Source organism: Emydura macquarii, unplaced genomic scaffold (assembly GCF_026122565.2).
Source record: "Emydura macquarii macquarii isolate MOO-44397 ecotype Brisbane River unplaced genomic scaffold, CSIRO-AGI_Emac_v2 contig_3530, whole genome shotgun sequence".
Classification (NCBI taxonomy): domain Eukaryota; kingdom Metazoa; phylum Chordata; order Testudines; family Chelidae; genus Emydura; species Emydura macquarii.
The window spans coordinates 9,626,077-9,651,887 of record NW_027133667.1 but is presented as its reverse complement, the minus strand read 5'-3'; the positions used below and the strand labels follow the sequence as shown (position 1 = coordinate 9,651,887).

General features: G+C 46.3%; 1 protein-coding gene across 13 annotated transcripts in view; it reads right to left on the bottom strand.

Annotated features, from left to right (window-relative positions):
• The window catches only part of ERC1 (ELKS/RAB6-interacting/CAST family member 1), a 530,012-nt gene that overhangs the window by 303,960 nt on the left and 200,241 nt on the right, over positions 1–25,811 (bottom strand). For 8 of the 13 annotated variants that reach the window (XM_067536284.1, XM_067536288.1, XM_067536286.1 and 5 more), the window contains 4 exons: positions 20,209–20,346; positions 8,881–9,021; positions 7,609–7,749; positions 2,751–2,786 (listed from right to left, as the gene is read on the bottom strand). In XM_067536284.1, coding sequence (XP_067392385.1) covers positions 2,751–2,786; positions 7,609–7,749; positions 8,881–9,021; positions 20,209–20,346 — 456 coding nt within the window. The remainder of the gene's footprint in view (positions 1–2,750; positions 2,787–7,608; positions 7,750–8,880; positions 9,022–20,208; positions 20,347–25,811) is intronic. The other 5 variants (XM_067536285.1, XM_067536287.1, XM_067536296.1 and 2 more) reach the window with 1 other exon arrangement.

The following is a 25,811-nucleotide window of genomic DNA, read 5'->3' as shown; positions in this document are numbered from 1 at the left end:
GAGATAGGGCTCTGAAAAGGGATGGGGAAAGTGGGGTTGGGAAGAGGGAGGGAGGTGAACTGTATAATATATCCCTCCTTTAATGTGCTGAGCATCCACTTGCCTGATGTGACGTTTGCCCAAGCACAGTTAAAGAGGAACAAGCATGTTTCATAGGGAGGAGTTACGGTTAGCACGCTGTCCTCAATCGAGAAGTTAAAAATGACTGCCTGGAGGTTGCAGCTGTCTGGTGACAAGGGACTCCCATAGATGAAGACGGCTGGCAAGATCGAGGTGGTCTTACCTTCTCCTAGAAGAATCTGGCCTAAACTGTTTCCTCTTGTAACCAGAGCATGCACTCCTATTGATCAAAGTGTTGCAGAGAAGTCTTTCAGGGAGTGCACAGCATCATCTGGTTTTTTTTTGGAAAATAGTTTAGGTCCTTTGAAGCGTAAATCTTCTGCTATATTTTGCAGCTCCTTTGAAAGAGCTGCAAGAAAGAGCACCTCATGGAAATCGCAGTGGCCATGGAACACCAGGCTGTTATCAGTGATGTCAATAGCTGCTTGAAGTGATGTTTGGGCCAGGAGGTGCTCCTCTGAAATGAGGGCCAGAAACTGTTACTTATATTCCTCTGGCAACTTGTCAGCAAACTTAGAAATTGCAGAGAAACTAATAATAAATATATTTAGACGAGAGAGCCTGATAGCTACTTTGATTTGAAAAGTAGGAATGGAATAAGCTTTCAGGTCATATACATCTAGACTCCTGAATTCCTTATCTTTGGAAATGGCTTTAGGATGGGATTGATGAGACCACTCATTAGCAGCTGTGACTGCCAAGGAACAAGGAACTGTGTGGGTAAAAAATAATCGAAATCTTGCTGAAGGACTTGGTGTCTTTGTTTACTCGCTTGGTTGCAGGCGGTACAGAGGCCAAGGTCTGCCAGAGGGTTTTCACTGGTTCCACTGAGACTTAACTGATGGGATGGGCAACACTGCCTGGGGCAGGACCATGTATGAAGGAGGCTGGGCAAGTTTTCTTGCATAAGTTTGCCTGAACTCCCAGGGAAAGTGGCCACCCTCCTCATGAGGTCCTGGCAGACCTTGAAGTCTTCCAGGGGAATAGGAGGAGGTCAAATCTGAAGTGACGGCTTCATCTGAAGATGATGAAATATGGGGGGGATCATCAAGGGGTTCCTCCATTAATTCTCCTTCCTAGGGTCCAGAACAGAAGGTGGAGAGGTGGTAGCAGGAACGTGAGAAGAGATTTCCTGCACTGGGGGAGGAGGAGACTTTCACCTAGTGTGACTGTTTCTCACCAGATTTGTGCCTTGAATCAAGGGCAGTTGAAGGGGTGCTCCTTGTGGATTCTGAATCTTCTACATCGTGTTTGGGGCTTGGATCCAATGCAGGATGCATTGCTTCTTTCATGAGGTGAACTTTGAGGCAGAAATCCCTCTGCATTTGCAGGGCCCCCACACAGGGAAAAAGGGTACACTTTACTAGGGCTGGGAGGCCCTGGGCGGCCCAGCCCAGGCTGCAACCCCCATTACCATGAGGAAAAATTTTTTCATGGCTCATAAGATTGTATGCATGGGATGATGGATTGTGGTATGTGTGTGGGAGCGGGCCCGTGTTACAAGTTTGTACTGGGCCCAAAAAAATTATGCTTGGGGCCTGTGCATTTGTCCTCACATGGGTGTCACCAAGCCACCAGCTAACCAAAGCAAATACTACAGGTAGCTCCAACTCTAGCCACAGGTGGCGAGAAAGAAATGAGTGGGAGGTGGTGGACATGCCTCTTTTATGCCCTTATCTAAAAGCATGAGAAGAGCAGTGGCACAGGTGCTGCCTGGTGTTACTGCTGGCAAAAGTTTGTCTTCAACAGAGCTGGAGACCTTGACCCTTGCTTTCACTGAATCCCAGTGTGTCCACCATACCCAAATCACAAACACTAGAAAGTATATGTGTAGTCATTTAAAGAATAACAGCCTGAAACCTTGTGAAAATAATTCTTGTGTGTTTATACACAAATACACAAACAAACTTTCACTAAACACTGTCAAAACCAGTAGAGATCACACTTCTCTAAGAGATTTAATAATGTGATTAATATTAAAAAAAACCAAGCAAAGTCTATGATGCAAAGCATCTTGGATATTGTGATTTATGACGTGAAGACCTTATTCCACAAGCCTTCCCTGCAAAGAACTCATTAACTTCAAGCAGAGTGCTTGCACGATTGGGTCCAAAGATAAACCAACATAGCATCAGCAGGAACAATGGTTACCCAGGTACTTTAGCAACATAACTCCTTGTTGTGACTTAATCAGCATCTTTCAATGCACTTATGTGAGTGATTAACCAGAATGCTTTGCACAAGAGGCCTTACTTGCATGGAAATTCTATTACAATCTTGCTGTGACAATGCACAGACAACAGAGGTGACAGAAATGCTACAGGATGCCACAAGCAACTGACATGAGGGGAAAAAAAAGGATTGCACTACATCAAACTGCCCAAATGGAAAGTGAAGCTAAGTAAAAGTAGCAAAAAGAAGCACAAGCATCCCTCAAGGCTATTTTGAGTACAGCTGTTCAGGCACTTGATATCCCCTTCTCCCACCATCATCTACACCCATTCCCAAAACAGCTCACCAAAAATTGTGTGTATTGGCCCAGGAATATGAAGGCACAAGTGAATATACATGCAACACATACAAAAACAAATGGGGCTGGAAATGGCCCTCCTGTTTGCCAGGGCACTTACTGGCTTGGATGGATGACTCAATAAAACTTCAGGATGCTAGAGAGAGATAAAAGATAGGAAAAGAAAAGGGGAATTGGGAAAAGGGAAGAGTGTGAGAGAAAAAAAGATGTAACAAGAAAATGATTTAAAGACAGATGTAAATACATTCATTTATTACAACACTTCAGATTGTGCTGTCAGGATTTATTACTAAACAACTTTGAAATATTACAAAATTTGACAGCTTAACCCTTGGCACTGTCAGAGCTCAAGGTTTTACCCTAATATTCACTCCCCCCCTCTTTCCAGCTGTTTCTACCCAACCCTCAAACAGTTTGCTGTCTTATGCTGTATTCAGTCTTACAGATGATAAATCAAATAGCTTAATAGATTGGGCAGGACTTTTATTTCTAATGTCTCCCTTAGATCAATTATCAAATAGGCAAGTAGTTCAGGAAATTATCTTGAAAAATAACAAACCAATGAACACATTTGATGGAAAAGTAAAATTGCAGAAATTCTGATCCCTGGTAACCATTCTTTATCTTTCCTTCCTGGGTTGCTGACTCCAGTACATTAGGCACGTTCCTTTTTTAAAAAATGAATTATTATTACTGAACTGAACAATAGCCAGCTGTGAATGATATAAAGCACTTTTTTTTTAATCTACAAGTGTATTTGTAAGATTTCTAGTCATGACAGGAAGCTCTTTTTCATAAAGAGAAAAGCCCTAGAGACCAAGTCAGACTCAATTGAGTCGGATCCTAGGAAACCCACAAGTTGGATGAACACTTCAGGAACTTATGGTTTCACATGTTCTCTCTCCCTTTAACCTGAAGCAATGACATCATAGCAGAAGAGAATCTCAAGAGTATACCCAAGGCATTGACCTACTAAATCTGGAGGGGATTTTCCTGGCACAGAGCCAGTGTTATCATTCTCCTCTGGTGCAGAAACTGTAAAACTGCTCTTGATAGGGAAGACTACTACCATCTGCTCCAGGATTCTACTCTTCTCCAAGCTCAGTGGGCCCCTTTCAAATGGGGTTATCTGTGAGCAGAAAAGGCTCTTGGCTCAGTGACTGTAGGTAGAGAAGCTACGCACCAGCAACAACTGTAGGAGAGGATTTGCTCCTCCTTGGAGCAGATTCTATTATTGTTACATCTCCCCAGGCAGACAAAAAAGCACTTCATAATGGAGATGAAAGGCAAGAGGCAGGAGAAGCTGGAAAAGAGAACACTCAGAACTAAGGGGAAAAGATTATCACTTGAACAATACCCCAATAGGAGGGGCATATACATTTGAAAATGAAATTTTCCTGAAGGTGCTATGCACAGCTCTGCAGAGGAAAACAATTCTGAAGAGAAACTTTTGAACCAGGGCCCCATATAACCTATCACCTAACCTGAAGCTTCAGCTACTTCCATCACAGCAAAAATGGAGACCTGGCCCATAAGCCCTGCTCATTGGATGTGCAAACTCAAGAAAAACATGATGCCCATTCAGAAGCGCCTGAACTACTTTTTTCTCCCACATTTTTTGTCCGTACTGTTGGGAAAGAGCTCGACAGTTCTCAGTACAGGAGTGAATGACAGCAGAGGGATCAGAGTGTTCAGAATACAGAGATTTGTATAGTCACAGGACCATTACGGAAAAATAAGGATACAGTGATTATGAAAATCGCTGCATTCAGATTGACGATTATTATTATCCAGAAAGAGTACAAAAATCCAGATAAAAGAGAGTAACTGTTAAGGAAACAAACAGAAACCATAAAAATCAGACTCCTAATATCAGAGTTCAGGGAACTGCATAAATAGGGGAAAAAATGTTGATAACTTTGCAGCGTTGCTTGCACTCTATCTGACTGACATTACTCCATTTTAGTGTAATGTTCAATACTTTGCACACAAGAAGTAGAAGCCTGTAGTGCCTATGTTGATATCTTAAAGGCGTACATGAGGTTTCAAGGATTAATAAAAGATTTCTCAAAAGAACTGGGAAAGGATTAAATCTTTTTCACCTGGCAGCCCAACAGTTTCACCTCTGCTGCCAGGGTCATGATTTTCAGGACAATACATTTTATCTTATTTGAAACTGTTTAAAATATGGAGTAGAAACATAACTAAGGGAAACTATTCTGACAAGAGAGAAATCACTATTCAAACTGCAATTGGGTTGTGTTGAAAGGCGATTCCCTTGACCTGTGCAGTTTAGGAACTCCACGAGGAGAGCAAAACTCTCACATGGAGTTCTCATGCAGCACAAGACAAGGAAATTTCTCATTGCAGTAAAAGGTGGTAGAAAAAAGGGGATCACTTCCCTTATAGATATCATTATGGACCTCAATGTCTTATACATGCAAATTTATCTGTATTTACTCAAATTCATTTTCTATACCACTGCCATGGTAGCTCAGGGCCTCACAAATTTATTAACGTGAACATAAGACGATCTCTCTTCCCTTCTCCAATTAAATTCTGTATTGAAAACTTTCAATGCAATCTTTAGCTGCAATCTTTAGCTGTAACTTGCTATGATAATTAACAGTATCTTAGCTCCCAACACTAACACAAGTTACTGCAGTGGATTTATGAAACTCCGTTTTTAAATGTTTGTAAGTCAGGGCTGGTTTATGTATTTTTAATTATTTTACAAACACTAAAAGAGGCTAATCCATCCGGAAAATGTCAAATTGTTTTAACAGCCACTTGAATTGTACTTCAGGAAAAATAAATCTTAAAAATTAACTTTAAAAGGGTATTTTTTCACCTTTCTATAAAAGGCAAGAATGGATCAAATGGATTTTACTTACATTATAAAGAATTTACTTCTGGGGCAGAGACCAAGCATAGAAAATTTCAGCAAGTTATGAAGAACTGAAGAGGGGGTATTAACTAAATATTTGGACATATTTGTAACTATATTATGTACTATGGTAGTACCTGCTATCTATATCTTCTGAGCAACAATCAGTGTTTGTGACATGAATTTAGGGTTGAGGAAGGCTCTCAGGTAAGGTTGCTCTTTCATACAGTCACAGAGAAAAAACGGTTACTAACCTTCTGTAACTGTTGTTCTTTGAGATGTGTTGCTCATGTCCATTCCAAGTAGGAACCTATGGGTACTACTAAGGGAAAAAACTTCCAGTGAGCATGCACACACCTATTTGGAAATGACATGAGCAAGCACTCAAAGAAGAAAGCGTCCCAATTACAGCTTGGGTAAGATTATACTTAAGCTGATCTAAGCACCTGAGTGGCATCTCTTCTTCGATAAAAACATTCAGGACCTGCTGAGAGAAAGGAAATGGTCCAGCTGCTAGGAACACTTTGTTAAGGAAAAGCAGAAATTCTTTTCACAGCATGAAAAGAATGCAATGGCACAAAGAGAAAAGATCACAGGGACCCACAACAGAACCAGGTATTGAAAAATAAAACCCAGAGAGGAAATTCATTCCAGACCTTGCTCAGTAGAGCTCAAGAGAGAACTCTGGGAGTCTTTAAATAGCCAATAATTGTGCCTCAAGTGCCTCAGCATGCAGCAGGTAGCTGGAATACAGGGGGAGAGGTATATCTGGGTTCATGGTGGAAGAATATCATACAGCACACATTAACAGGCGATGGTAGGTTTTAATGTTTTACCTACACATTCCAAAAGTTTACCCACCTCTTTAGTTCACTCTCCCCACCACCACATTTTCTTCTCTTATCCAGTTATTTCCTCTGCTTAGTCCTTTTCCCTCAGGATACAATTAACAAGCAACTGCCCTCTGTATACAGGAAAGAATTACTACCATTCTAACAGAACAGAAAGTCACAGATTTCCTTCAATGTGAAGATGAGTATATATTTGCCTGTATGTGCAATACATTGAATTAATGCTCCCTATTTGTTGCTCAGAAACAAGTACCTAGTATAGTTCACCCTTCGCAGATTTTGAAAGCAATTTACACTTGAGCTATTCTCCTATTCTTAATCCTCAGGAAAAGGATCATAGAAGAACAACTGATCTTCTTGCTAATTTATTGAAAATGAGAATGGATTATTTAAAAAATAGCTAGCTTTTGATCTAACTTAATGTCTCCTTGTATCATTCTCGGCTACCTCTCACATAGACTTTCCTATAAAGAATCTCTAAAATGGAGTGAGTGAGCACAATCAGCTTTCGAGGGAATTAAAGAGAGGTATTGTCATGGCGCTGCAAAGTAACTATCTTCATTTTTTAGCTAACAGTGTTTCAATGGAGGTAAGCAACCTCCTTTACGCTTTCCATACAAATGAAACGCCCAGGATATATGTTGAAAGTGAACTTCTGTAGACACATTGCAATACCAAGTAATGCATTACCAACCACTTCACCTCATAACTCAATTCTCACAAACTTATTTTTAGTTAAATTAGCTTTATATCATGCATGCTCACCCAGTCAGAAATACTACTGGAAAAGTAGTGTCTTGTAACTCTAACTTCTCCTTAACTGCTGTCTCTTTAGACACTACAATATCTGTTTTACCAAACCCATAGGGTTCTCAGCTATATTAAATGTTTCCCCAATAATCATTATTGGTACTATCTCAAGGTGCTAGGCTTGGTTTAGAGACAGAACTCAAGCAGAAAGCAAAGAGACAAGATCCTCTAGGAGTTCTGGAATACAGCTGTCCCACTGTAGGGGGTATAAGAAGACACCAGGTAACTGATAAAAGAATCCAACAATCCCCCTTTGGTATCTCAATATTTTGTTGATGCTAACCAAAAGGATTGTGTTTGCTTCATTTTGTACAGTAGAAAAAGGTAGTATGGCAAAGATGAGACTGTTTAACACTGCACTATAGTTTCCTATATGCATGTAAATCAGAAAAGCTAGTATGAATTTTTACCTTCTTCAGCTGAGTTTCCATTTTCAGACACTCCTCCTTCTTCTGCTCCAACGCAATTTCCAGTGTTTTGAGCCTGGAGTCCTTCTTCAGTCCTGAAGAAGCCAGGGATGAGGCATGTTCCTTCAGATCCAATAGGGAAGCCTAAAACAAGCGAGCAGAACATAACTGCAATTGGTTAAACTACCATTAAGCACAGTACCACAACTTCAAATTTCTTTTTTGTCTTTGTTTTCCTGCCACTTGCATACACAATATTCTGGTTCCCATTTTGGAAAATGACTTAGGAGAGCTTGGTTCAGTTCAGATTCTCAGAGTCAACAACAAAACCCAGTAAAAACTCCCATAAAATTCAGTTGCAATGACATGACTGAAGATTTTTTTTTTAAATGGCTTTAGTATTTTCATAGTAGTGGTACTTAAATAAGTCACCACCCGCCTTTATGGGTTTCAACCACTGTATCTTAGATTAGAATATGTTCATGTTTGTACCATATTAGCCTGTAAAGGGTGGAACTCACTAACCCCATCCCATTTTCTCCATAATTCACAATTTTTCAGTCATCTGGACTCTTTTTTCATGTCTTTTTCTCCTTTTAAATGCTGACTTTTGCATGATTGCATTGTTTTAATTGTAGTAATTGGAATGTTAAAATAAAATTGTAACTAGACTTAAGTTTATAACCCCTGGAGATGAATGGAAGAAATTTATACTTCTTTAAGTGCAATTATATTAATTAGTCTGGCTGTACAGACATGACACATCAGTCCATTTTATCAATAGCAAGATGGCTTTTCATATCCAGAAGGGCTAGAAATATAAATTGCATAAAGCTGTGGAGAATACAGCAAAATCCGTAGGAAAAACCTTTATCTGTGAATTTTCGATACCCAGAGATTTGAGCTGCCTGTGTTTTTTACTCCATATGCTTAATGAGAAATAGCATATATCTTACAGCGAGCTGGGTAGTTGCCTATTCATCCCGTCTGCTAATTGTAGTTTCACGTCACTGATCTACAGCACGTCTAACGCACAAGGTTAAATAAATCCTTCCTCTTTCTCCCACCCTCTTCAGTATACTTAATAGACACTAACTCTACTCCAGAAGTACTGAGATCCAGCGAAGTGCTGCCAAAAACCACTTTACCAACTTCTAACTTCACTGAGAATGCCAATGATCAAACCACATCATATAATGGGACAACCTGGTGAGCCCCACCAAAGCCCGATAAGCAACTCTAACAACAGAGTAGGTTAATTTTGCGGGTGTTAACCTCTTTCTCTGAGAGATCTCCTTGCAAGAGGCTGACTTTTTCTTTCAGGTCCTTAAGATCTTTTTTGTAGTTGTCAATCTCCTCTTGTTTTTCTCGCTCGTCCCGGTCCCGTTGCTCCTTCAGGCGCTCAATAGTCCGCTCCTGAAAAAGGAACACAGTACCCTGTGATGAAAATCCCTTTGTGCCCACTTAACAAGTACAATTTTGCTTATTTCGGACAAGATATCATATCGCATCTCTGCTTACTAGTTTTAGGGAAGGAAGTGTGCAGCATATTGCTGATCCTCTCTCATCTCCTCCTACAGACCCCAGGAGGGAGGAAAATATCTTGAAATTCCTCTGGTTTAATGATTAAGAAGTCCCAGACTGCTTCTTATTGCAATCTCTCCTATCACTGAATGTCCAATAATAATATTATAGTATAACCTCATTTATCCAGCTGCTGATTAAACAAAGTTCAGTAAGGCACCTTACAGCAAAAAGCACCATACATTGCTCTCTTACTTATTCAAATCCTATTTTTCCAAAGATTGCAGATATGTCTGTAACCCTTCAGACAGAAAGAGATGAAATATACAAGATGTGAGACACAAAACCAATGCGGGGAGGGAAAGGCAATAAAAACAATTCTTCTGTACATCAAGTGTCAACAGATGCTTAGCAAGCTTGAAACCTGAAGTGATGTGAGAATATTACATTTATAAAATAAGCTCTAACTGCAGGCAAGCACACCACCAAAGCTTTATATTCAGAATCTGACAGACTGAGGGAGCCATGGCCTTGTCCCTGAAGGAACTGAGACAAAATATGCAGTAATGCTAAAGAGTTCCGGCATCAGAAAAGAACAGATCCTGCTGTTCTGTTCTGTCAACAATCACCTGGAAACTGCAAGAATGAAAAATGCAGTGAGAACAATGAGACAGCAAAGAGAGGGGACTGGATTGTAGTTACATTAGAATCCCTTATTTAGTTTTGAGAAAAGACGGTTACTTACCTTGTAACTGTTGTTCTTCGAGATGTGTTGCTCATGTCCATTCCATTCTAGGTGTGTGCGCACCTCCGTGCACAGTTACTGGAATTTTTTTTCCCTTTAGCAGTATCTGTACAGCCAGCTCTAGCACTCTCTGGAGTCCCACACATATACTGCAGTATATCAGGTACCACTTGTCCTACACCTCCTCAGATCCTTCTTGCCATCAACTCTGATGGCGGGGACGGGGGGAACGGGTAATGGAATGGACATGAGCAACATATCTCGAAGAACAACAGTTACAAGGTAAGTAACCTTCTTTTCTTCTTCGAGTGCTTGCTCATGTCAATTCCATTCTAGGTGACTCACAAGCAATACCTAGAGTTCACAAATGAGTTGTTCGCAGAACCACTCTGCTGCTGGCATTGTCCCATGCCTGTTGAACGATGGCAGAGTGGGACATGAAGGTGTGCACTGATGACCAAGTAGCAGCCCTACAGATTACCTGCACAGGTACCTGCACCAGAATGGCCACCGAGGAAGCTTGCACTCTGGTGGAATGGGCTGTGATGACCCCTGGCAGAGGCACATTTGCCTGCTCGTAACAAAACTTGAAGTTATCCAAGAGGAAATTCGCTGTGAGGAGACAGTAAGCCTTTCATTCAATGCGCCCCCACAACAAAAAGTTGCATGATCTTCCGGAATGACTTAGTGAGTTCAATGTAGAATGCTAAGGCATGCCTAAGATCAAGAGCAATGCATCTCCGTTCCTCTTCCGAGCCATGCAGCTTGGGAAAGAACACTGGAAGAAATATGTCCTGGTTGTAGTGAAATTGGGACACTACCTTGGGTAAGAAAGAAGGATAAGGCTGCAACTGGACTGTGTCCTTTGTGATATAGCAAGGGCAGAGGGCAGTAGGAGAGTGGTACTATTTGAGTTCCAGGCTGCCCACTGCTAAAGGCCCCTCCCCCAGCCTAAGGGGAGGAGCCACTGGACCCAGGATTCAACTGATTTCATGGGACAACTAAGGAAAAATCAGGAAGGGGCGTGAGGGTCAAAGGATCAGTAGGAGAATGGTCCTATTTGTATTCCAGGGAGTGCGCCCGCCCACTGCTAAAGGCCCCTCCCCCAGCCTAAGGGGGGGAGGAGTCACTAGGCCCGGGACACAACTGAATACGGAGGACAACACATGAAAAAACCAGGAAAGGGCGTGGGGGGGTCACAGGGTCAAACAAAGGGAACCAGAATGGGACACCGAGCAGAGAGCCTCGGGCAGTGCCCACAGCCCCCGAAAGGTGTCAAGGGAGCCAGCGGATGCTGCCCAGAGGAACTTCGCCCAGATGCGTGAGCGCACAAGGGAAGGGAAGTAGGTTCCACAGTCGCAGAGCACCCCCCCGCCAACCTCCTCTCCCTGGTCTTGTAGATGGCCATTTTGGCTCTCACCTCCTGGAGTACACGTCAAGGGGTTCGAAGGGTGGAGAGCCCCATGTGCCGAGCCAGAGCCTGGGGGTCCCCCCAGTCCCCGTCCAGGAGATCTCCAATCTTGGTGACTCCTGCCAGGACCAACTTCAGTCGCACTGAGGGGGTCTCCGCCACCTGCACACAGAGTTGGGGGTTGTGTAGCAGGGGCTCCGCGAGGAGATCCTCCCCCTTGGTGACTGCAAGGGGCCTGGAGGCCGAGACCAGCCTCCAGGTCCAGAGGAGGTCCTGGTAGAAGACCGGCAACTCGGAGAGGTCTCGCGGAAGACCTCTTAGATGGAGATAAAAGAGCTGCCGGTCGATCAGAGCCCTCGGAGGCAGTGGAGGAAGGCATGCGCCAAGTGGCTCCACACCAGACTTCCTGCACCATAAAGGAGTCTCTGCAGGGCCTGGAGGAGGAAGGTATGGACCTGGCTGTGGAGACAGCACAGGCCCTCCCCCCCCTCCAGGGGAAGACTCAGGATCCCTGCAGAAACCCAGGGCAGTCCTGGCCAAAAGAACTCCAGAACTGTCTTCTGGAGGTGGGCAGGAAGCTCGGGGTCTGGATCAGGGTGTTGAGCAGGTGCCAGAGCATGGACAGGACTAGCTGGTTGAGCACCAGTGCCCTCCCATCCATCTCCGCAGCCACTCAGACACCCTGCCCTCCAAATCTTGCCAGTTCGCCGCCGGGGAGGGATGGGTGGTGGAAAGGTAAATGCCCAGAGAGAGCAGCGGACCTGCGCTCCAATGGATGGCTTGAAGCACAGGTGGGAAGGAGCTCATCCGCCACCCAGCCCCTACCATCAGGCCAGAGCTCTTGACCCAGTTGACCGGGCAGAGGAGGCTGCCAAGTAGATGGTCAGGCAGGCCTCCAGCCACAGCAGGTTACCCAGATCCTGGACCGCAAGGAGTACATCGTCGGCGTACGCTGATAGGACCAGTCTCAGCTCTGGCTCACTGAGTAACAACCCCGTCAACCTCCGGCGGCAGAGACAGAGGAAAGGCTCGAAAGCCAGAGCATACAGCTGATCCGACAATGCACAGCCTTGACACACACCTCGCCTGAAGCTGATCGGTTCGGTCAGGGTCCAGTTGAGCTTGACCAGACACTCTGCGGAGGCGTACAGCACCTGTAGAAAGCCCACAAAACAGGGCCCGAAGCCGAACGCCCACAGGGTGCCTAGGAGATACCCGTGGTCCATCCAGTCGAATGCCTTTTCCTAGTCCAGGGACAGGACGACGAATGACAGACCATCCCTACACCCGAGCTCCAAGAGGTCCTGGACCAGATAAAGGTCGTCAAAGATGGTGTGGCCTGGGACGGTGTAGGTCTGGGTCAGGATGGACCATGGTCCAGCAGCACCGACCCCAGCCTCAGCAAGATGGCTTTGGCTACGATTTTATAGTCCGTGCTGAGAAGCGAGACGGGACACCAGTTCCGAAAGTCATGGAGGTTCCCCTTCTTGGGCAGCAAGACGAGCAAGGCCCGCCTGCACAAGAGGGTGAGCGCTCCGCTGCCCTCGAACTCAGCCCAGATGATGGCAAGGTCCAGGCCGAGGACGTCCCAGAACGCGCGGTAGAACTCCACACTCAGCACGTCCATGGCCGGGGACTTATAGGATGCAAGCAGGCGAGGAGAGCACCAGCACAATGGAAAAAAGGGGGGGGGGAGGGGCTAAACCAGGTAGGGGTCCAAGGGCGACGCACTCACCAGCCCTGGTTGGAACACTGGCTCCTCCAGCTGCACAGGGGGCAGGGGGAGGGCCATGAGCATTGCTGGGGCCAGGGCAGGAGGGAAGCAGCAGCAGGCGGGGGAAGGGGGGATAGGTTGGGGCTGAAGCAGGGCTGGGAAGGCTCAGCAGCAAACCACTGAAGCCGGACAGGACAGGGAAGAAACCAACGCAACGGCTGGGGCAGGGAAAACAAACAGACAAACAAACAGACAAACAAACCAAGGAACAAATTGGGGAGGGATTAATGGGGGGAAGGGGCCGGTCGGCAGGGACGGCAATGGGGAAGTGGGGGGAGAGAAGGGGAGGGGCAAGGGTGTCCCCAAGTGTTGGGGCTGGGAGGGGGGGAACAGCAGGGAAGTGGCACTCAAAGCAGCAGCAGCAGAACGAGGAAGCAGGCAGCCAGGGAAAGGCGCCCTTCTGCGGTTGGTGGTGCTGAGTGAAGTAGCAGCAGAGATGGTGGTGGTGGTGGAGGGGCCACTCACTCATCCGCTCCCTCCCAGCCAGCCCGGGGGAGGCAGGCCAGCAAGGCCCCCAAGTAGTGACAGCAGCAGGAGCTCTTCTGGCCAGCAGCATCTCTGACAGCAGCAAGAGGAGAGTGGGGGAAGGTATGTAAGCCCCAGAATGCTCAGGGCTCTGTTCCCAGCAAATTAGCCAGTCATTAGAGGACAATTAGGACCAATTGAGGCCAATTAAGGCCCAGCCAGGTGCCTGATAAAAACCCTCTGCTCAAGACAGACAGTGCAGGAGCTGAAGGAGTAGGTGTGCCATGCTGTGTGAAGGAGCAGACAGGCGTGCAGAAATCCTGTGGAGGAGCAGAATGGAGTACAGTGTTGTGTGGAAGAGCAGAGGAGTCCTGAGAGAGGTACTGGGCCCAGGAGGGGGAAACCTATCCCTGGCAGAATTGAGATACTCCCTCAGGCACAGGGGCCTAGGTAGGGAAGCCCAGCCCAGGCAGCAAGGCCTGAGAAGCCAGAAGGAGTGAGGGGGGAAATTAGCCCAAGGGAAAAAACTGCAGCTGTGAGTACGGTGCCAGCACCACATAGCTGCTACTCAGCTGGGCTGGGACCTGGAGGAGCGGATGGGCCCAGGTCCCTACCTGAGGAGATGGGGTAACTGGTGACACTCTGGCCCACTACAAGAGGCAGGAGTGTGAGACCCACTAGGGTGAAGCTGGCTGTTCGCCACACTTTATAGAAGACCACTTTAGGGTGGTCCCTAATCTCAGACACTATTCTCGCTGAGGTAATCGCTACTAGAAAGAATACCTTCCAGGAAAGCAACAGTAATGGACAGGTAGCCAAAGGCTCAAAGGGGGGACCCGTGAGCCTGGACAGAACTAGGTTCAGATCCCAAGGAGGTAGCGGGTCTCAAACTTGAGGGTAGAGTCTCTCTACTCCTTTCAGGAAACTAATCATCATAAAGTGTGGAAAAAAAACGATTTCCCATCTACTGGAGGGTGAAATGCTGAAATGGCTGCCAACAGCAATAGCTAGGCCTTGGAGCTTAAGGTGCAGTAAGCAATCTAGAATAGCCTGAACCAATGACTGTTTGAGCAGAATTCCTTAGGATACTGCCCAGCAGGTGAGCCTTCTCCACTTAGCCTTCTACTCGGGCATCATAACCTTGCCTTCTGTTGCCCATCAGAATCCGATGAACCTGTGACAAACATGCTTATTCATCAAGGTTCAGCCATGCAGTCTCCACGTTGTCAGATACAGAGACTCCAGATCTGGGAGCAGAAGCTGACCCCAGTCCTGGAAGAGGAGATCATGCCACTGGGGCAACTGTAGCGGGGGTGCGATTGACAGTTCCAGCAGCATGCTGAACCAATGCTGGCGAGGCCACGCTGGTGTGATCAGGATAATATTCACCTTGTCCCTCTTGATCTTCAACAGGACTCTGTGTATTAATGGAATGGGCGGGAATGCATACATCAGAACCCCCGTCTACTGTAAGAGAAAAGCATCGGACAGCGACCCCTCCTCAAGCCTGAGAATGGAACAGAACTGGTGACATTTCTTGTTCAGCTTGGACTCAAAGGTCCACTTGGGGATAATAACCCCACCTCTGGAAGATCATACCGGCCACCCTTAGGTTGAGCGACCACTAGTGGCGGGGTAAGAAGGACCTGCTGAAGATCCACTGCGTTGTTCTTGATGCCCGTGAGGTAGGAGGCTATGAGGTGAAAGTCATGGCTCACAGCGAGGTTCCATAGACACACTGCCCCCGGGCACAGGGCCGGTGAGCGAGCCCCTCCCACCTGTTGAGATAGTACATTGTGGCAGTATTGTCCATCAGAACCTGTACTACCTTGCTCAAGATGAAAGGAAAGAACACCCCGGCAAGCTAGGCGTATTGCCTGTAGCTCTCTTACGTTTATGTGCATCTTTTGCTCTTCCTGCGACCAAATCCCCAAGTACTGCGGTTGAAGCTGATATGGGCCCCCCACTCCAAGTATGAAGCATCTGACACCAAAGTGATCGAGGAGGCTAATTCCTTGAACAGCATACGCTGCAGTGCTGAGCGAGGGTCTTGCCACCTTCCAGTGAGGACAGGGTGTGGAGGGCGAGGGGGAGAACCATGACCACTCAGTCCAGGGAGTGTCTGCTCGGGGCATACACCAAAACCAGCCACAACTGGAACGGTCTGAGCCCTAGGCATGCGAAGTTCACCATGTACGTACAAGCCGCCAAATGGCCCAGCAGCTGCAGACACGTTCTGGCTGTTCTGAGGGGACTCCCGTGGAGGCGTGTAATAATGACGGACATGGCTTCGAAGCGAAGTTGGGGTAGAAAAGCCTTGGCAGGAGTGGAGTCGAGAACTGCTCCAATGAACTCTATCTGCTGTACGGTGTTAACATTGACTTTTGCTTGTTTATTAACAGACCCAGACAGTGACAGGTGATGCATATGAGGTCTAGGCTGATATGGACCTGAGACTGGGACTAGCCTTTGATCAGCCAGTCATCCAAGTATAGGTATATCTGCATGCTGTGGTGCCTTAGGGGAGCAGCCATCTCTGCCACACGCTCTGTAAACACTCTCAGAGCAAAAAGGAGGCCAAAGGGTAATGCTGTAAACTGGTAGTGGGAATGGGCCACCACGAAGCGGAGAAAACATGTGTGGTCAGGGAAGATCGTGATATGTAAGTACGTGTCCTTTAGGTCAAAGGTGACATACCAATCTCCTGGATCTAAGGACGGGATGATGGAGGCTAGGGAGACCATGCAGAACTTCAGTCTCTTGAGATATTTGTTGAGACGACACGAGTCTAGAATGGGCCCAAGACCCACTTTCACCTTGGGGATGAGGAACTACCAGGAGTAAAACCGTTTCCCCCTCATCTCTAGCGGAACTTCTTCTATAGCCCCTAGACTGAGAAGACTCTCCATCTCCTGCACGAGAAGTTGCTCGTGAGAGAGGTCCCTGAAGAGTGTCGGGGAGGAAGGGTTGTGAGGAGGGGGAACAGAAAATTGCAGGACATATCCTGCTGAGATGATGCCAAAGACCCAATGGTCCAATTTTATTCTGGTCCATTCGGATAGGAAGGGAGTAAGTCAGCTGAGGAATGGGAAGGAGAGAGGATCCTGCTCCAAGACTGGAACGCCATCCTCAACTGCACCTTCAAAAGGATTGGCGCTGACAGTTTGAGCGCCTGGAAGGTCCCGGCTGGGTAGCTGAAGCAGAGGTCGCAGTTGTTCGACACCTCCTAAACCCTCTGTCTTTGTCCTTTTGCCTGTAGGCAGCAAAGTGTGAAGGCTGCTATCTCTGTGGCTGCTGCTGTTGGGGATGGAACTGCCACATCGAGGCCTGAGGTGTATAAAGGCCCAAGGAGCACAGCATGGCCCTTGAAGTCTTAAAACCGCGGAGCTTAGCTTTGGTCTGGTCCGAAAACAGAGCACTCTTGTCGAAGTAGAGGTCCTATATGGACTGCTGCACTTCTTGGGACAGACCAGAAGACTGCAGCCATGTGCACCAACGCATGCAGATTGCTGAGGCCATGGTACTTCCAGCAGAATCCACCACATCTGAGACTGCTTGCAGAGTAGGTCTAGCCACTGTTCTACCTTCCTCCAGAATGGTGGCAAAGTCAGGTGCCTGCTCCTGGGGCAGGGCCTCCCCAAAGCAATTGAGGGAGTCCCAAAGATTGTAATTATACCTGCCCAGGGGAGGGCTTGTTGATTTGTGATATGAAACTGCAGGCTCGCCATTGAATAAACTTTTTCCAGATAAGTCCAGCTTCTTGTTGTCCTTATTTTTCAGAGTCGAGCTAGACTGGCCTTGCCTGTCTTGCTCACTGGTGGCTGAATGAGAACCTGGGAAAAGATGAGTAAACAAGTATTCGAAGCCCTTGGCAGGAACATAATACTTTTTCTCCGCCCTCTTTGAAATTGGTGGCAAGGGAGATAGTATCTACCACAGGCCTTTAAACACTTTAAACACTCCTTTGTGTACAGGCAGCGAGACCCGAGCCGGCGCTGCAGCTGCCAATACATCGAATAGGTTGTCCGAGGCTTCCTTGTGCTCCTCCTCCTCCAATCCTAAATTCAAGGCCACCCTCTCTTAAGGAACTCCTGGTGGGCCTGAAAATCACCTAGCAACACGGACAACCCTGATGCAATTGCTTCGTCTGGGGAAGATGGTAAGGACTGAGCTGGCACGGGAGGTGGCGGCATCCCATCCTGCTGCCAGGGAGCTGATGCAAATATCCCCGCTTGGAGGTCAGAATCATCCTCTGACGCCGAATCGTGAGCCCCTTCCAGGGCTACCAGCGCTGACTGCCTGCCAGAAGATCTGTAAGAGTATGGTCCTGTGACCACCAGTAACTCCCAGGGTCCCCAATACGGCCACTGGCCTTGAGGCCAACTAGAAGCTGAAGGGCAGGGACCTTGCTTCTGTGTCTTTGGGAGATGGTGCTGTACAGAGTGAGTGGTAGCCTGACTGTCCTCCCCCGAGGAAAACAACTCACTGCCCAACGACCACGGGGGGAGAGGGGGCAGTAGCTGGCACTCTTGCTGCAGTGCAGTGCCTGTGGAAAGGGGGACTGATATCTTGACACCTGAGTCTCGTGGTGCTCCGACGAATGCCATATCGGTGTCAGGGAGTGAGACAACAGCAACCGGCGGTGCAGTTCCTGTGACCGGTGCCGGGTCACCGAGAATCTGCGCCCACAGGATGAGCAGGACTGGTGCTGTGTCAAAGATAGGCCAGAGACTTATGGATTGCTGATCTTCTCTAGACAAGAATTCCTGCACCGGCGACCACGATCTGGACCATGTGGGAATGGGTGAACTCCTCAGTGCTGGGGAGTGGGAACGGTGCCAACTCCCATCCAGAGAGTGCCTGCAAGATGATGAGCGTGACCAGTACCGCCCCTCTGAATGCAAAGCCCTCAGTGACCGATATTGGTGCCAGCGATGGCAATGGAGACTGTCTCTGTCAATGGCACTCAGCCATCATGGAATACCCCAGAGACAGGGACCAGGAACACACCCGCGTGGATCTGTGCCACGATGAAGACTCCCTGTGCGGTGACTTGGTTGGAGTGGATTTATGCCACTGATCAGGGGCATGATGCAACCATTGAGGAGGACCCATCTCGGGCTTCCCCTTCGAGACCGGAGCTTTCTCTTTTGCTAGCACCGGGAGAGGCTTAGGAGTAGGAGACAAAGGCGGGGCCATCAGGTCCTTCACTGCCTGAAACGCCTCTGGTGTCGATGGCATCGCAAGCTGAAGAGGCCCCCTTCTGCTCCCAATAGTGGCTCTCTTCACGGGCACACACTTGTGCATGGTGAGTTCCTCTCCTGCTGTCCTTCAGCCAGTCGGTCCAGTATAGGTCCCTCGCTCAACCCTGAATCCCTCGTCTTCTTCAGTGCAGAGGAGCGGCGCTTATTAGATCGCTGTTTCCTCTGCTTCTTTCTCAACAGAGAAGAGGAGGAGGTTCGGTGCCGTGGTGGGTCTGGTGCCAGCGGGGCGCTCTGCACCGATGCAATGCTTGGCACCGAGGTTGAACGGGACAGCACGAAGGCTGGTCTCAGCGCTGCCTCCATCAGTAAGGCCTTCGGGCAGATTTCTCTCTCTCCTTTTGAGTCCGCGGCCTGAACACCTTACAGATCTTACACTCCTCCTTCCTGTGTGCCTCCCCCAGACACTTTAGACAACTGTTGTGGGGGTCACTAAGAGGGAAGGGCTTGCTGCAGGAGATGCAGGGCTTGAAACCCAGAGACCGGGGCATGCCCCACTCCGAGGCAAAGGTCCTTTTAGGGACTACACTTAACTACTAACTATTTACAGCACTTAACTAACAAAAGAACAATAGTACAAACTAGCTAACACTACTTAAGGGAACAATGGGAGCACTTGTGATACAAGCAGTACAGTTCCAGCAACCCTCAGGGGTGGAAAGAGGGAGCTGAGGGGATGTAGGGCTGGTGGCACCTGATATGCCGCAGCATGTGTGCGGGACTCCAGAGCCTGCCCTATGGATACTACTAAAGGGAAAAAAATTCCAGGAACTCTGCATGGAGGCGCGCACATCTACAATGGAATCGACATAAGCAAGCACTCAAAGAAGAACAAAAAATATAAATTTTTGTTGGGGAACTTTAAAAAAATAGCTATTGTAAACACGAGAGAATTAAAAGTAGAAATAAGACATCGGTCTGACCTGAAAAGGCGAAGAATCCAGGGTCTGTAACCTGGAATGTGCCATCAAGCAGCAGTGCTAAAGATGCACCGCAGAACAGGAGGACAGTTCAAGCAATACTCCACAAAGGTCTATACAATACTAGCACAGGACAAGAAGCAGCAATTCTTTTCATACAGAGTTATATGATGTACCTAGTTACTGGGGTAGCAGCTTAAGGTGTAAATTACTACATCAGACCCTTAAAAGACTTTATGCTATGGAAAGTCCTTCCCCCAATCCTATCCCTAGCACATGTATTGAGAACTGTACTGCTGCCTTAATTCAGATCTGCCAACAGCACATGGCTGGCTAGTCAAAATATCCTAAGATGCCTTCTAGTGAGAAATCCATTATGCCTAATAGCAGCTGCTCTGACTAGATCAACAGGATCCAGATGGAGACCCTGGCTCCCAACAGCTGTTAGAGAACATTAGTAGAATGAACTTTGGATTTAAAGGACTTGTGCCCTTCACACTCACTTTCTCTGCAAGTGCTTCTTCCAGTGTGGTCAAGGCAGTGTCAGTGTTGGTGGTGTCAGCCTGCAGGGATTTTACTCGATCCTTCAAACTGCTCATCTGTTTTTCCTTGTCTCTTAACTGCTCCTGGAGATTTTCAATCTTAAGTAAGCAAAGACAATTAAGAAGAGTATGAATGAAAAAGTTTAATAGTATATAAAGCTTTATAATATATTCCTAACAGAAATATACAGCTGTTAAAACATCAACATGAGTGTTTGGTGTTTAGCAAAGGGAAATACCTCAGATTCAAAGTCACACGCAGGAATTTATCTCCTAGATCTCCATATCAAAACAGAAAATATAATCAATGGTAACAAATATGATTCAAGAATTTAGAGGACAAGAACAAAGCACATGAGGAGAGACAGGGAGCAATATCTAGGAAATAGAACTCTGAGCAAGAGCATAGCGTAAAAATACTTTCAAAGTAACAATGTCAATGACGAAGAGCAATTATTTGGAATCTTGGAAGATAAAATTAAGTGTAATGTACTGAAACTAAGGAAGGAAATTTTTGATATTAATGAAAATATTGTCAAAGTAAATGAGCAACTGAATAAACTCCAAAAGGAGATATTCAAAGAACCACCACTGCAGGTATGAAAGAATTGAACATCAGTGGGAATAATTTAGCGCGTAGCCTTAAGTAGTTCAAGAATTTTTTCCGGACATAAATGGGAGGCACTTGTCTACGTACTCCATCACCTGAAAGTTTCGAAGTTAGAATAAAAGAAAGTTTACGCAATCATTGTCCTCCCACCTCAAATGCACACACAAAGCTAGCAGATCTTCTTGCCTATGAGACCATCTTTGCTAGGAAAACAATTTTTATTTTAAATAAGGAAAATTAAAATATTAACAATCAGTACTCATCTAAGTTTATTCTTAGAATTTAAATCTGAGCACAACACATCACCTGAGAATATATTTTAAAGAGAGAGAGATACACAAATATGAAAGGTTACATTTCTGGAAATAGAAATATGAGAATACTGACAATTTCCCCTTCTTTAAACTCCAGTGTACAGATTAAGTCCTTATTAGCATCTGCATGTAGCACTAGTGACACCTGGGGGTTAAACAGAACTAGCCTCAAAATGAACTCCTAGAGGTTCTGAAAGAAATGTTTCTCTTGATATGCTCTCACAGATGCAGTTGCAGCTGAGCTGAGCCAGGTAACATCCCATACGGTGGTCTATGTGGCTGCTTTCAATCTCATGAGCTTTCAGAGTTCAGTCAGCTGTCTAGACAGACGGACTGTTTAAACAGCCAAAGATGAAAATACACTACAAAGAGATATGAGAGCTATTCTTAGATTCCTGTTTACTTCTGAAGGGGAAACACTCTGTGAAGAAAGATTCCAACAAACTGGACAGACTGCACACAGAGACATACTGCTCCAAGCAAGCTACTGCAAGAGAGAGGCAGAGCTAGGCAACTAAACATGGACATATGTTAACCAGCTGGCCAAGGCAGCACACAAACTGAAAGGTGTGTGCATTTGCATGTATAATACATTACTTCAGTGGTTCCCAACCTTTTTGGCTGGAGGGCAACAGATATAATTTTTACAACCCTGAAGGGCCACTAGTCTCTGCCAGCAGCCCTTCCACCCCTGCTGCAGCCAATAAGTGCTTAGTGTCTAGTAAGCATTGTGGATGGAGGAACACATTGTCGCTCTACAAATATCCAGAACAGGGACACGTCCCACAAATGCTGCAGAAACTGAATGACCTCATGTGGAGAACTTGAGAACGTTTATATGCAATCTGGCCTTGTGGGCAGTCCATTTGAGTCTGAAGATTGGTAATGGTGGGAGCACATTTGGGCAAAATCATGCAAGGGAGAGAAGGAGAAAAAGGAACTCTCTGACACATGTCGTCTTGGCTCATCTTCCAGTTCAGAGATGGCAACATTCTGTCCTGGATGCATACCAGCTTATCCAGATGGGGAACCTGACGATGACATACTCACCTGAGTTAAGCTTGTATTGCTCTGAAATGAAGCCTGGGTATGAAGGGTCACATATATGCATGCCACCATATGACCCAGAAGCCAGAGGCAGCTCCTCACTGTGTTCTGTGACTGATCCTTGAGTAACAGAGGGCTTTTAAAGTTTGGAATCTGGCATGAGGCAGAAAAGCCATGGCACAGGTCAAGTCCAGGATCACTCCAATTAACTCTATTTGTAGAATAGTAATGCCGACTTTTGTTTATTTTCAGGCGCAGAATGCTGAACAGTAAGATAATGTAAAGGACAGTAGCTTCTACCTGACGTCTGGAGTGACCCTGAACCAACCATCCAGTTAAGGATACATGTGGACGTCTCTCTGGTGGAGGTAGATTGCTATCATTGCCATGCACTTGGTGAAAACCCTTAGTGCTGATGACAGACCAGAGGGCAGATAGAAAAAAATCATTACCAATTCACCAACTACAGACCTTAGGAACCTCTCATGACCAGGGTGGATAGCCATGTGTAACTAGGCATCCTTTAAGTCAAGGGCAACATACCAGTCTCTCAGATCTAGGGAAGGGATAATACTAGCACGGGACACCATATAGAACTTTAACTTCTTGATGTATTTGTTTAGGATCCGACATTTGTTTAGGAACTACACTTGGTCTGAGACCTCCTCTGGCTTTGAGTATTAGAAACTATTGGGAATAAACCCCTCTGCCTTGATAAGGTGGAAGCACATTTTCTATAGCACCCAAAGAACACAGAGTCTGCATTTCTTGTCCTCACACAGACTCACAAGAAGGGCCCCTGAAGTTGAACTGGGAAGGCAGAGAGGAAAGGGGGATAGAAAATGCATGGTGTATCCCAATTCCACCATGCTTAGCACCCATTTTTTTGAAGTGATGACGTGCTATGCATGCAGGAAATGGGATAACCTGTCCCAGAGGGGAGGGAAAGAGCCAGTAAAATTCATGTTGGTGAGTACGCTGTCCTCAACATAGAAGTCGAGCAGGGAAATTCAAGGCCTATATTTGCCTGGCTGATGAGAATGAGATGGTAGGGGACAGAGACTTTCTTCTCTGAGACCCTGGCCTCCTCCTGAAATGATCAGCCTGACAGAAGGAGAAATACTGCTTCCTCGGCTGGTATTGAGGACAATGCTTAGTACTTTTCGGATTAGATGTGTACAAACGTAAGGACTTTAGGACTACTAGGGTCCTTTAGTATGTATAAAGCTTCATCTATTTTGGATGAGATTAAGGCATAGCCCTTGAAAAGGAAGTCAACTGTTTGGTGCACTTCCACAGGGATCACGCATGACTGCAACCAAGAGGAATGGCAAAGTCATTGCTATTGACATAGCCCTACCAGTAGAATCCTTAATCTCCAGGGAAGCTTACAAAGCTGAACAGGAGACCAAATGACTTTCTGCAACAAGGTACTGGAAATGCTCCCAAGAGCTTTCTGGCAGCTTATCTGCAAGCTATGATATTGCCTCACAGTTAGAATAATCATATCTAACAATAAGAGCTAGTGTAGAGCTGTAAATTCACCGTGAAATAAATCTTTCTCCCAAACAGATCAAACTTTTTTGCCTCCTTTTCTTTGGAGGTAGTCTTAATCCAGCCCTGACAGCGTCTCTCATTCAATGCAGACACAGCTAGTGAGCTTGATGTAGGTAAAACTGTTCAAACAGAATCTGGTATTCATGTTCTGCTCGTTTGGCCACTGGTGGAATGGAGGAAGGGGTTTCCACAAGGTCTTATATGATGGCGTCACTTATGGGAATTGCTACCTTTCTTGCCATAACTGGGAGCAAAACGTCAATCAGTTTGTTTGCAGTATTGTTGTAGTTGTGTTGGTCCCACGATATGAGCAAGACAAAGTGGGTGAGGTAATATATTTTTTATGGACCAACTTCTGTTGATGAAAGAGCTCCACAGAGTTCTTCAATTTGTGGGTACTCTTCTCCACTAATTCCACTGGTATATCAAGAGAAGCAGTCATTCTTCTAAAAAGTTTTTGTACACGTTAGAGTTGGCTGGTACACCAAGGAGGACATCTCTGGTTCCAGGGACTCATCTACTTATCAGGATAATGCATTCAAAGAAGGCAAAGGAGAAAACTTCCAAGGTTGGTCCTATGGTGCCAGAGTAGGCTGCTGTTCTGAAGCAGGCTGAGGTAGGTCTATGTAATGCTTAGTCCATAGATCAATTTGTACTGACTGTCATAGGTGATACCGGTAGGAGAAGCCTCTCTCCTAAGTGAAATGCTCCTCTGAGTGAATGGAGATTACCTGGATGCTGGAGGTATCTCCCAAGGCATCCAACATGGTCAATGACAAGACTGGTCGTCTTGTCCCAGCCCCGGTTGTGCCTGGATCAAGCTTTCCCATCTCTGGCTTTACTCCTCTCTCCTATCACCTTATATGAGAACAAGGGTGGGATCTGGAGGAAGCCCTAGGCAATCAGTAGTGAAAGACCTGACAGCACACCTTGGATTCTGATGATGAATTGGAATATTTTTAAGAGCCAAGGTGGCATAGTACTGGTAGGAGTTCTTGAAGTCTGTGACCAGGATCTGTGTTGAAAATCTGATACAAGAAATAGCAGGGAAGACAACCTAGTCACTGGTATTGTGCAAATAGCTGGAGCTAGTACCAGAATAGGGAAGGTTAAAGAAAGCAGTAACAGGCCTATGTTTCAGAGGCAGTAACAGGCTATGTTCCACAGTGGAGTCTACCAGAGGTGACGAGTGCAGAACCCGCGACAGTCACCACCCTGAATCAACGATGATGGTGGAAGACTGGCACAGTAGATCTCTTACTGTGGCACAGGCCTCTGGCATTGTTGGTCCTGATATAAGTGGTTGTCCTGCTGCAATCAGAGAAGCGAAGGAAGTAGCTGGTCTTGGCAATCCCTTGAAAGGCACTGGAATATATGGCTCAGGTCTGTGAGAATCAGTAGAAGCCAGGACAAGGGAGTAGCAAGCTGACGGGTGTGCTCTTCCTTTAGTACTGAAGCCACTGTGGAGGAGTCCCACAATCTGGACCTTGAGGAACCCAACTTCTTCTTATGCTTCTGAGGCCAGGACTGCTCCAATGTTCTCAACTTCAAACATGATGGTTCTGGTGAGTGGGATCTCCTCTGGCTTTCATCTGCTGGGGAAGGACTCACCAATCAGCTCTCCCCTTCGATCGAGGGGGACATAGATGCTGGTCTAAGGGCAGCCTCCATAAGAATATACTGAAGGCATTCTTCCCACAGCTTTCTTGTTCTGGTCTTAAAGCACCACCAGATTGAGCATCTGTCTCTTATATGGCCCTCACCCAAGCACTTTAGACAGCATGAATGAGGATCACTGACAAGCATAGGCTTTCAACAACTAGAGCAAGGCTTGAAACCTGGGGATCTTGTCACAGGATCTCCCAGTACCAGGTGAATTCCACCTGACCCAAAACAAGATATGAACTACAGAGAGATGTGATGAAAAAGAAAAATAAGGAAGAAAAATTGTCCATTGGATGAAAAACAATACCACTAGGTAAGAATAAAATAAGAATCACAACTTTGTTCACAAAGAGTGATGCTGTAATCACACA